The sequence below is a fragment of the Phoca vitulina genome, unplaced genomic scaffold (assembly GCF_004348235.1).
Source record: "Phoca vitulina isolate PV1807 unplaced genomic scaffold, GSC_HSeal_1.0 scaffold8, whole genome shotgun sequence".
Lineage (NCBI taxonomy): Eukaryota > Metazoa > Chordata > Mammalia > Carnivora > Phocidae > Phoca > Phoca vitulina.
Window position 1 is genome coordinate 72,123,838 of NW_022589711.1, and position 12,262 is coordinate 72,136,099.

At 39.0% G+C, this 12,262-nt stretch overlaps 1 protein-coding gene across 3 annotated transcripts in view; it reads left to right on the plus strand.

Annotated features, from left to right (window-relative positions):
• Positions 1–6,241, plus strand: part of MECOM (MDS1 and EVI1 complex locus) — a 534,952-nt gene extending 528,711 nt beyond the window's left edge. For all 3 annotated transcript variants that reach the window (XM_032407252.1, XM_032407251.1, XM_032407254.1), the window contains 2 exons: positions 654–837; positions 4,669–6,241. In XM_032407252.1, coding sequence (XP_032263143.1) covers positions 654–837; positions 4,669–4,803 — 319 coding nt within the window. In that variant the 3' untranslated portion in view covers positions 4,804–6,241. The remainder of the gene's footprint in view (positions 1–653; positions 838–4,668) is intronic.
• Positions 6,242–12,262: the final 6,021 nt, after the last annotated feature.

Genomic DNA, 12,262 nt, shown 5'->3' on the forward strand with positions numbered 1-12,262 from the left:
AAGAATACAAATGCATCGGTATTTGTGGAACCTGATTAACCTGAAATGGGAAGAATAAATGAAAATTAGACGAGTACCCAATCATTTATTTAGACTCTACCTGTAAAACTCCTAGAAAAATAGAGATTTCAACATTATCTAATTCATTCAAAAATCTGGTACGTTATTAGTCAAACAGCGAGATAAGTTGCACTTAATTTGATATGTAATAATTTGAATCACATAACCTCTACAGGTAGGTTTTTAAATGGAAAAAAAATGAACCAAATAGTTAAATTTATAGGAATATTCTATTTTCATATGGAGAGTGGGTGCTCACTAAATATTATCATCACTGACTTTATTTTAAATGGACATTATAAACCTACAAATTGTATCTCCACTGCATTGCTGACTCCACATTGTTGACTTTAACTCTGCCTCTTATGTACACTTGATTTAGTTATGAAGAGTCTTAAAACAAACGTGTTTTTAAGATACAGTATGTGTAGACACTTTAAAGAACCCAGTAATGAATGCATGCTTCTTGATACTGCAAATATAATACAAAGTTTGACAGCTGTATGGATTCAGATGAAAAGTGATTTGGTTGGATAACAAACTGAGAAAGAAAAAAAAAAAACCCTCTGTGCTTTCCCATTGGTTCATTTTAGGTATAAAGAGGAAGAATATAAAACTGGACTTTCTGCCCTAGATCATATAAGGCACTTCACAGATAGCCTCAAAATGAGGAAACTGGAAGATAATCAATATACTGAAGCTGAGCTGTCTTCTTTTAGTGCTTCCCATGTGCCGGAGGAACTTAAACAGCCGTTACACAGAAAGTCCAAGTCACAGGTACATGTTCTCCCGCAGCACAGCGTCACGGCAGCATCGTGCCTCGGGCGCCAGAAGCCAGATAGTCTCTCTGGGCAGTACTCTAGAATCTGAACAGGTTCAGATGCTTTACTCAAGATGTTCCTACCTTGACCCTATGACCAAATCCAAGATGGTTAACCAATACAGCCGTGAACATGGCTGCCCTCCGCACAGACGCTTCCATGAGAAACCTTCTCCTCCAGTAGCTTTTCCTTTACTTTGCAATCTCTTCCTTCTGTGGAGATAGTCCATAATGTTTGCACCTATTTCTCTATGACTTCAGAGTGATTTTCTAATTGCTTTGCCTCTGTAATTCTTGTCAACCTAATTGTATTTCCGGACTTCTGGAATGTGAATCCTGCCTTCCATTTTTTTTGGTCCCTTATTAAATGTAGTTAATTAACAAGTCATCTAATTATAGCTTTTAGGAGTAAACTGAGGATCAGAGATGAAATGGGTTGCCCAAAGTCTGCAGCAACTTACTGGCAGATCTGGAAATAAAACTGATTAAGCTTTAACTGAATGAATGAATGAACAGTACCCCACGTTCATTGGGCTCTACGGCATTCTGTCAGCACTGTGAAAACAAAAATAAATCCATTTAAGGATCTGTAAATACCAATTAAAAGAGCCTCACTTGTTTTATCACAAAATAAAGGAGGTCAGTATTTTCTGGTGACATCCCTACTCAACCATGTTGTTCATTTCACTCAGGTCAATCCAAAAAAAAAAAAAAAAGAAGAAAAGAAAACTTCTTGTTATTACCATATTTGTTGGTCACTTTGGTCTAATTGATCGTGAGCCCATTTTGTAGGTGGCCTGACATAGCAGACCACGTGAGTGCATTGGCTTGTACATTTAGAAATGCTTTCCTGTTTGGCTGAGATGTTTTGGCCTTAGCCATTTGCTCTTAGCAGCAAATGTGGTCATATCTCAACTAAGGTGGGAAAAACATTGTGCTAGTGGGATAGTATCAATTCTTAACTCTCAGTCAATTCGGTAAAAATCTAAGGTATCATGGATGGTAATAGGCAAGATGAATGTTCTTTTTGCGTTGAAGTAAAAGAAGCCGCCCCAGCACCGGAGTCGCTAGCTGCATGAACTTTAAGAACATCACTTCATGACTGCGGGTACCACTTCTTTGTAAAGTGGGGTGACTGGAGGCCATATCTAAGATCTCTTCCTGCTGTATGATTCAATGGGGATCAAAATTAATTTTTCAGTTTCTAACATTAAAAGTAAATTAGCCAGAGTAGACATCTCATTTTTACCTGGACATAACCGGTTATTAGAGGTAGCGAGTATTTTTTTAAAACCCTTGTTATCCCATTCTTCCTTCCTAATTGATCAGAGAGTTACTGGGGGATTCAGGCTTTCCTTCCTTTTTTTTTTTTTTTTAATTTCTTTTAATTATTCCACCAAAATGCTTATAAGACACAGTACCTAAAAATTCCTGAAGCTGTCAGGAATGATTGAAAGCAGAAGGGTCAGAGAACCCAGAGATAACAGATGTGATCTATTTCAGTTCCAGCATTTTGACATAAAATCCCTGCCCAGCTGGACTAACAATTACCATCACAAGAAATACTAGCGTATTTCTCGTATTTTTCGTGCTACTTGATCATGTCATATATATCAGTTTAAATATGGTCAGGCCTTTATGCAAACTAACTTTATTTCATGAGACTTTTTATTCATTCATTCAGTTGTTATTCACTGTCAGTGATGTGCAGGGAGGTGATCTTTGTGCGTGAAAATGTTTATTTTGTTTGATTACCAAAAGGCAAATATTCTATATTTACCATTTTCTAGAATCTGAGTAGAGATAGATGACTTACTCAAACATTCATATATTTACTGTGTGATTTTTATAGTGACTGAATCCAAGATAGTTGAACAATACAACAGTGGCTGCATTCGGCATAGAATCCTCTTTGAAAGTTCCCATCCCAAAAATTAATTGCATGATAATGGGTACTATTTATGTCCGGCACTCTATGTTAGTTAGCGCTTGTAATTCCCTCACAGCCCTTGGAGGCAAGTTTTTGTTATTATGATCCCCATTTGGTAGGAGGAAAGTGACCTTGAAAGGTTAAGGAACTTGCCCAAGGTCACACAGCTAGTTGAAGAGAGGCCGGTTAGAAGCCAGGAGTCCAAAATTTTCTCTAGGTTTCCTTTCATTTTTCCAAATATTGGAATAGGTTTTGTTAAAACCATTTCAGAATACTCTTTATCTTGATCTCTGAAAGTGGGTACCTGATAAAAATAAAGTTCAGTGCTCACCTCACTCATATTTTAAACTCTTCAAAGGACAAGGACTGTATATTACCTTATCATTGATTCCCTAGGACCTAGCACAGTGCCTGGCAGAGAGTAGATGCTTAAGAGATATTTGTTATATGTCTGTTGAGATTTTGTAGAAGGCAAATTGCATACATAAAAGTCAAATGTGTACATTGAGAGCAATGACCCAGCAAATCACAAGCAGCCTACAAGAGCAGATTTTCTAACCGAATGCCATGATTACGGAAGAAACCACAGATTGGCCACATGTCTCAGCATGACTCTCAGAGATGAAATTCTGCTTAACAACAGAGGCATTTTGTCTTTGTTTACAGACAGTGGAATGTCTTTGGCAGGACTTTAATGATTCCACTGCAGCAGCATTTTGACAAGCAAGTTTAGCAGTGGATGAGACCAACAATAGCAAATCAACAGTGAAAAGTTCACTCACAAGTCAAGACCAAACATTTCATTTGACTATTTTACTTGGCAGCAAATGGGAGATTCTCTGAACAGTTATTTAGAATTGACATGATAATAGGGAAGAAAGATCACTTCTTCACAGAGCACCACCATGTACCTTCTGCTTGGCAGACACTGGAGTACAAGTTGGTTAGAACGTTGTTGGGTCTTGCGTTGTGTTTTACTTTTTGGTAGAGCTGACTTGATCTACCTGAGCTCACAAGGTCTTTGGGTGTCAGCTTTGAATATTTCAAACACGGAGGGAAACCAGAGAAAGGACACTGGATTCAAAGTAGGGCAGAAATCAGTTGTGCTTCTGCCTCCTCCACTGTCTAGTTGAGTGACTTGGGGCCAGTCGTGTCACCTTCAGCTCTCTCCGTTATAAAGTGCAGGAGTCAGTGGGACTGTGTCCTCTGCTAGGACCCCAGTGCCATCAAGGCAGGTCTATGTCCCATTCATATTTGCAGTTTCAGTCATAAGCACACAATAATATTTTTGGTGACTTGAGCAGGTGCACGAACAGTGGATGGATGACGTATTTATGCTTAGGCAGGGGGTGACTCGTGTTTCTCAGTGGAGACGCTTTTGACATTTTCGGTAGGACAATTCATTTTTTTTTTTTTTTTTGTCCTGTAGGACATGTACTTTTGTGGCCCCTAGGCACTGAAGGCCAGCAGTAAAGTCATGTCATTACGATGACAAAAAGGGGCTCCAAGCTTTTCTTTTTTTTTTTTTTTTAAAGATTTTATTTATTCATTTGAGAGAGAATGAGATAGAGAGAGAGCATGAGAGGGGGGAGGGTCAGAGGGAGAAGCAGACTCCCTGCCGAGCAGGGAGCCCGATGCGGGACTCGATCCCGGAACTCCAGGATCATGACCTGAGCCGAAGGCAGTCGCTTAGCCAACTGAGCCACCCAGGCGCCCGGCTCCAAGCTTTTCTAAACACACCCATGAGGGATGCTCCTACTCAGAGTCCTGTCCCCCCCTAACATGCACCAGCAGCGTTCTTCAAATTAAAAGTGATGTTTTCCCGCGCCACTTACCGAGTCTCTCCTTTTTACCCCAGGCATACGCTATGATGTTGTCATTGTCCGACAAGGAGTCCCTCCATTCCACATCCCACAGTTCTTCCAACGTGTGGCACAGTATGGCAAGGGCTGCAGCGGAATCCAGTGCCATCCAGTCCATAAGCCACGTATGACATTACCAAGGTCGACCAGAGTGGGACCAAGTCCAACAGTAGCATGGCTCTTTCATCTAGGACTATTTAAAAGACTGCTGAGCAGAATGCCTTAGAAACCTGAAGGGTCACTCATTTAAAGTCTGGTGACCTTAAACTGAATGCTTAAAAAAAAAAGAAAGGAAAAGAAAGAAAGAAAAAAAGAAACTATTTATTCTCGATATTTTGTTTTGCACAGCAAAGGCAGCTGCTGACTTCTGGAAGGTCAATGCAACGTTATTAACGTGATTCGGTGAGAATGAGCAACTTGGGGGCAGGAGGCGTCTTCGTCCGCCCTGCCCTGGGCTGTGGGCGGGCGCGAGGGCGGTGGGGATGGCGGCATTGACACGAATGAACACTCCATAGAAACTGAATTCTTTTTTGTACAAGATCACCTGCCACATGATTGGGAACAGTTGCTTTTTTTAATTACAGATTTGATTTTTTTTCCTTTGTTAAAGTTTTATGTAATTTAACCCTTTGAAGATGGAAGTAGTTGGATGAAATGCACACTCGATTATTATAGAAACCGATAACAGGGAGTCCTCGTTCCCCATTAACTTTTGCCTTCTTAAGTACATTGTGTAAAACTAGGGAAAAAGGGTATGTGTATATTGTAAACTATGGATGTTCCAGCGCTCAAAGAGTTTAAGTCAGTGAAGTAACCTGTTCATCACCAGTCCCGCTGTACCACTACACTAATAAAACGTTTGCCAAATCCTTGTAATAACATCTTAATTTTAGACAATCATGTCACTGTTTTTTAATGTTTAATTTTTGTGTGTGTTGCGTGTATCATGTATTTATTTGTTGGCAAACTATCGTTTGTTGATTACAATAGCACTGTTCCAGTCGGCCACTACTTTCTGACGTCTGAGGCACGCCCCTTTCTGAAATGCAAGGACCAAGGTGACTCGACCTGTGTATGGGAGTGCCAAATGGTGTTTGGCTTTTCTTAACATTCCTTTTTTGTTGTTGTTTTGTTTTCCTTCTTAATGAGCTAAATACGAATAGATGCAACTTAGTTTTTGTAATACTGAAATCGATTCAATTGTATAAACGATTATAATTTCTTTCATGAAAGCATGATTCTTCTGATTAAAAACTGTACCCCATATTTTATGCTGGTCGTCTGCAAGCTTGTGCGATGTTATGTTCATGTTAATCCTATTTGTAAAATGAAGTGTTCCAGACCTTATGTTAAAAGAGAGAAGTAAATAACAGACTGTATTCAGTTATTTTGCCCTTTATTGAAGAACCAGATTTGTTTTCTTTTTTTTTGTTTGTTTGTTTGTTTGTAATCTCATTTTGAAATAATCGGCAAGTTGAGGTACTTTCTTCAAATGCTTTGTACAATATAAACTGTTATGCCTTTCAGTGCATTACTATGGGAGGAGCAACTAAAAAATAAAGACTTACAAAACTGGTTATTTTTCCCACTGTGTGATATTTTTCCTTCTTGTGCAATTTTAGTTTCTCGTAGGGATCCAATGATTTAAAGATATGATGCCTGGGACCTTGATGCCCTGAGAGATACATGGAATGTCAAACATGTGTGTATTGTTTTGAGATGGCATAGGGATAGATCTTGACCCACAGGGAATTGGGACTCTGACTCATTCTTCCGAACTTTCCCTGTGCAGGGCAAAGTCAGGGCTCGTGTGCCACGCTGCAGGGTCCTGGGTCTTACTCCACGTCCACGGCGCCCATTCTAGTTAGGACAGACAGCGACCTACTGTTTTTCTACTCAGCTTTACATAGTGCATCCTAAAAGTTCAATTTAGGATTGATTTCAATTTTTGTCTTTAATTACACAAATACTCTTAACTGATTCATAAGACAAAAAAAAAAAATCTGAGTGGAGACATAATGTGTTTTCTTTCTTTACTGTGACAGAAGAACGTCAAGGCATGTTGTTACAAATTCTTCAAATTAATAATTTAGCAGTTGCCCATATTCCTTCAGGTTTGATATGCTATAATTTCTTCAACTGTTTCAATTTTGTTGAAGATTGAAGCTTTCTGATATTCACTAATGCAAGCAGTGGAATTTTAATTTTCATGCACAAAATTGATTCTGTGTGTTCATGTATGTACATGCAGTGGTGAAATGTGAAGAGTGGCATTTCCATATGATAAATTCTCTGGTTGGGGAGCAATTATGAATACTTTTTGCTCCTTAAATATAATGTCGATTGTTTTAGAATATGGGAATTTCAATTTTGGCTAACTATAGAGGTTTTAACAAGGCCTGAAGAATAAATAAGTATGATACCTAGAAATAGGTCCAAACTAATTTCTTCATTCATTTACTCATTCTTAGCCACATGGCCAGATACAAAGAGAATCCCGCCCCCCCCATTCTTCCTAAATGTCAGTAGTATAGGAATTAAATATATAGGGTATAAATATTGATTTTTTTAAATAGAAAGTGTGTACAAGGAAAAGCATTCAGGAAATCTACGTAAGCTATAAATCTGATCTATAAAGAAGGAGAAGAAGAATCTAGTATTGGGGACATAAGAAAAGTGGGGATCTGGAACATGCTGTACATTTTTCTTTCTTTTAAAGAATATACCTATAAATTCGGCAGCCGTTTGAATACTCTCAATGCTACTAAATTCTTGTTAGGCTTTGAGCATGACATTTCAGTTGTTTGCTAATACTTAGTCCCTCCGAATTCCAAAAAGGCTTTTTCAAGCCCTACAGTTCTGCTGTTTTTTTCCATTCATTTCGCCAGCAGTCCTCCACCGCGTGCCCCTATGGGGACTGGTGAGATACGGCGGAGACAATATTGGATTTGGAAACCCAAGGCCTGGGTTTGAGTTTTGGCTCCGCCGCTTCACTGGCTTTGAGGTCTCGGGCAAGTCACATACCTCTCAAGATCTCATCTATGAAACCGGGGTCATAATACTTGCTTCTGCTGCTACTGCATTGGGTTTCTGTGAATGTCCAAAAATCAAAATACGTTTTTGGAAATATTTGGTAAGAGTTCTGCCCAGGCAAAGCATTTTAGAATTTTCATGGTAGTAATTAAGGAGACATAATATCTGCATGTATCTACCATATGTGTGTACATATGTGTATCTACAGACACCATGCTAAGAGAAAAATTTTAGGATGTGACAGAAATCTACTTTAGACTATACAGAAGTAGATGTGGATGTTTTCTAGAAAACAATGTTAAGAGATATTTCTTGAACAAATATGTATCTTTGAAAAAGAAAGCTCAGCCCTTTGAAAACATAAGTTTTCAGTATAATTGTTGAGAGCTCTCAAAAAATTTAAGGACAGTCAAGAAAGCATCTTCAAAGAGTAAGCACCTTCATATTTTTATTTTCAGATAATGTCCATCAACCAATCTTATTTCTGTACAGAATAAATGAGTTCTCCATTTTTTAACTGCCTCTTCTGTCAGTGTCCTGCTGGGAATGGGCACGTCCATGACCTCAGTTAGTTATTACGGTGGGCCTGAAATAGGCAGCATTTCTCCTGTTTCACAGATGAGGAAACAGGAGCTCGGAGAGTTTAAGGACCTCGCTCAAAGGGAACGAGCTGGGAACTGGCTGGCTGACCTTCCAGGGGTGTCTGGCTCCTTAGCCCACTCTTAGCCAAGAGTCTCAGACCTCCTGATTTAGGCACAGCTAACGAAAATCCAAAAAGGAATGTTCCAAATCAAAGAAATATGCCCACAGAGTGAAGCTGTCAGGGATGCGAATGTGCCCGGGAGACACTTAGGCGTCTGAGTCTTGGCTGTAAAGAGTTTGAAAGGTGAGTGCCAAGCACTGGGTTCCAAGCTTTTTCTATTCAGGTTATCTCAAGTCAGAACCAGCAATACCAGTGCTTTTTTGAATGATCCTAAATGCTTCCTTAATGAGAGAAGAGCCTCAGTAATCTTGTTTGCAAATTCATAGCAGGTGGCTTGAGTTTCCTCCTTACCTTTTGGAAAAAAAAAAATGATTTACCCCAAACCTACATTTTGAAATTATTAACATGGAATGAATTAAGCCCTTTCTAAAATGGTTAGCAGACTCATCATGAGAGAAAGCAAATGTAGAAGCAAGGGCAGTTAAGAAGTTTGGACAGCCAACAACAAAAAAAGAAGTTTGGAGAGCCAGGCAGCTCTTCCCCCAGAGATTTAGGCTGGGGTTTAATTGTCTATTGTATTTCACAGAACCCATTTCTGAATATAAGAGGCTGTCCTTGGTGCAACATTTATTTAGAAAAAGGATGTAGGATGGCTAATATATATAAAAAAAAAAATCCAGAAACTAACAAAGGCTGGTGAGAGGGTGGAGAAATTGGATGCTTTATACACTGCTAGTGAGCATGTGGATCGGTTTGGGCACTCTGGAAGGGCTTCCAGACAATTAAAAATAGAACTACCCTATGATCCAGTAATCCCACTTCTGGGTAGATACCCAAAAGAAGTTCAAAGCAGGGTCTCAAAGAGATATTTGTACACTCATGTTCACAGCATCAGCGTTCACAGGAGCTGAAGAGTGCAAGCAGCCCCAGGTGTCTGTTGATATAAACAAAATACTGTGTCTGCTATACGGTGGACTATTATTCAGTCTCAAACAAGAAGGAAATGCTGACATATGCTATAGCATGGACAAACCTTGAGGAGATGATGCTAGGTAAAATAAGCTAGTCACAAAAAGACAAATACTGTATAATTCCACTCATATGAAGCACCTAGAATCGTCAAATAGAGGTAGAGAGTAGGATGGTGATCACCAGCAGCTGGGAGCAGGAAGAAATGGGGAGTTGTTTAATTGAGGGAGAGTTTCAGTTCTGCAAGATGAAAAGAGTTCTGGAGATTGGTTGCATAACAGTGTGAATGCCCTTGCCACTGCTGAATTGTACCTTTAAAAGGGTTAGAATAAATTTTATGTTAAGTATATATTACTATAATTAAAAATAAAAATAAAATCCTGTTCTATCCACATGGTTCTTTAAGCTGAAAGAATCTAATTCTGTTTAACTCAAGCAGAGAAGCAAATTACCAGGGGGATATGGGAGAGCTCATAACAATTAGAGAGAAAGGTAAGGTATCAGGCCTAGGACATAATCCAGAACCAGTGAGCAGGCAATAGCGGAACGCATGCGCCACCACTTAGGCTGTTATCATCAAGATGAATCAATTACCACTATGTTCAGTCTTTCCTGTCACTTGTGTCCAGATTAAAATTCTAGGGGTAGACCATTAAATTGGTGCTACTTGAAACCCTACTTGATCAAGAGCACCATTGAATGCATCTAAAGGTATGGGGCACAAAAGGCCAGTTCCCATATAACTAAATTGAGAAGCTCCTCACATATAAGTGGGAATGAACGATGGATGTCAACGACAACACATACCACTTGATGATAGGAAAACTAACAAATATGTAAGGAATAATACTTTCAGGGAAGGACACAGGATTTGGTAATTTTAAGGGTCATCAGATAAACTGATAAGCATGTACAAAATTAGGACTGCTCCAGAAATTGAAGGACCTACAATCCTCACAGGAATAATTATTCCAGAAAATTCTCGACGTAAAGATGGTTGTTATTGTGTGTGTGTGTGTGTGTGTGTGTGTGTGTAATGCTTCAATCATGACTCTTACTGACAATTCTACCAAGGCTGGCAAAAAATTGTAGCCAAGTAGCCATGGGTTAACCAGAATTTAAGCAGACTGATTCATAAGAGGATCTGCAAATTTCTATGGGATGCATACAATAATCATGGTCAGTAAAAACCTGAAGTGTTTGAATCAAAAGCATTCAGTCAATTAATGTCTAGAAAGGAAACCAGAAACCACTCTAAATATTTAAAGCAGAGAAGGATTTAATGCAAATGGTTACATATAAAAGCATTGGAAGCTCTGGGAGAGCAAAAGGAAGAATAGAATGCAAACTGGAGACCAGGAAGTGGCCTGCCCCTCCCACCTCCCCACAGAGTCAGGGAAGCATGGCTGCTGCCACACCAGCTCATAATTCACCTTCACTGTCGGTGCTGAAACCCTGGTGCTGCTACTTGGGAAGGCGCCCTTCCTGCTGCCCTCTCACCTCCCACCAGTGCCTTCCACCACACCTCACTAGAAGCCAGCTGGGCAATGAGTTTTCCAGCATCCAGGCCCCAGTAATACAGAGAAACAGTGGGACTGGGGCTGAATACCAACAGATCATATCTGATGTAGCACCAGCTAAACTGAACAGATATACTAGATTAGTGGAGAAATCCTCTGATAGCTTCCTGTTGGTTTTAGAATGGATATCAACATATCAACATGGCCTCCAGGGCCCTCCATGACCTAGACTGTGCCTATCTCTCTAGTCTGGCCCCACTTGCCTGCCTCAAACATGCCAAATGACTCTCAGTCACCAAGTTCAACTTCACTTTCTAGGACTTCACACACAGCAGTCTGTGAACTTGGAACACTCCCTCTTGTCTCTCTCTCCATCCAGAACCACCACCAACCCCCCCATTCTTAGTTGATTAAACTGATTTACTCTTCAGATTTTAACTTATCTCTTCCTTCTTCAGAGAAACTTTTCCTGATACTTTCTACTCCCCCCCACCTATGAACGTAAATGAACAGTCCTGTTGTAGTCAAAGCATTTACTACACATTTTGTGTACCTGTTACAGTTTGTAACTATATATATATATCCATGAATAATTTAAGATCTCTGTTCCTAAATTCTCAAGATCCGTGAATGTACTATGCCTACTTTGATCAATGCTATATCCCCAGTGACTCGTACGGAGTATGGCACATTGTGACTACCCTATACATTTTACTAAATTAATGAACAAATAAACAAGTTAACCAAAAGGATGTATATCAAACCAGTATCAGTGGTTACCTCTAAAATTGAAGTGGTAAAAAATAACTTTTTAAGGTATATAGTTTTATTTTAATGCTTTCAACAAGAATGAATTATTTTATGTTTAAAAACACACATTTTTTTAATATACCTCCTGATTAAGAGACTCTCAATTTTAAGAATTCATCCTAAGAAGCTAGTTAGCATTACACACCCATATTTGTATACATGGATATTCATTAAAACATTAATAATCAAAAATGATTATCAGCGTAGAGGTCAAACAAAAGAGACTTGCTGAAGTAAACTATGCTGTGTCTTCACGCCCATGGTTAAGTACATGGACAGAAAGTCCTAACATATTAAATGAACAATCAAGTGACAATTGGCTGGAAGCTATAGCCTGTAACATTTTGCTAGTTAGCAGAATTATGCGTAAATTTTATTTGTCTTTTTTTTTTGCTTATTTCCATTTTTACATTATCTAAAAGTAAACATGTGTTACTTTTTAAATAAGGGAAACATTATTATGAAGACAAGCAAAAAATTTTCTTCCAAATTAAGTAAAAAGTACAAAGAGAACAAAAAAAAAGGTCTTATCCAAGAGCGTTACGGAGGTGTTTT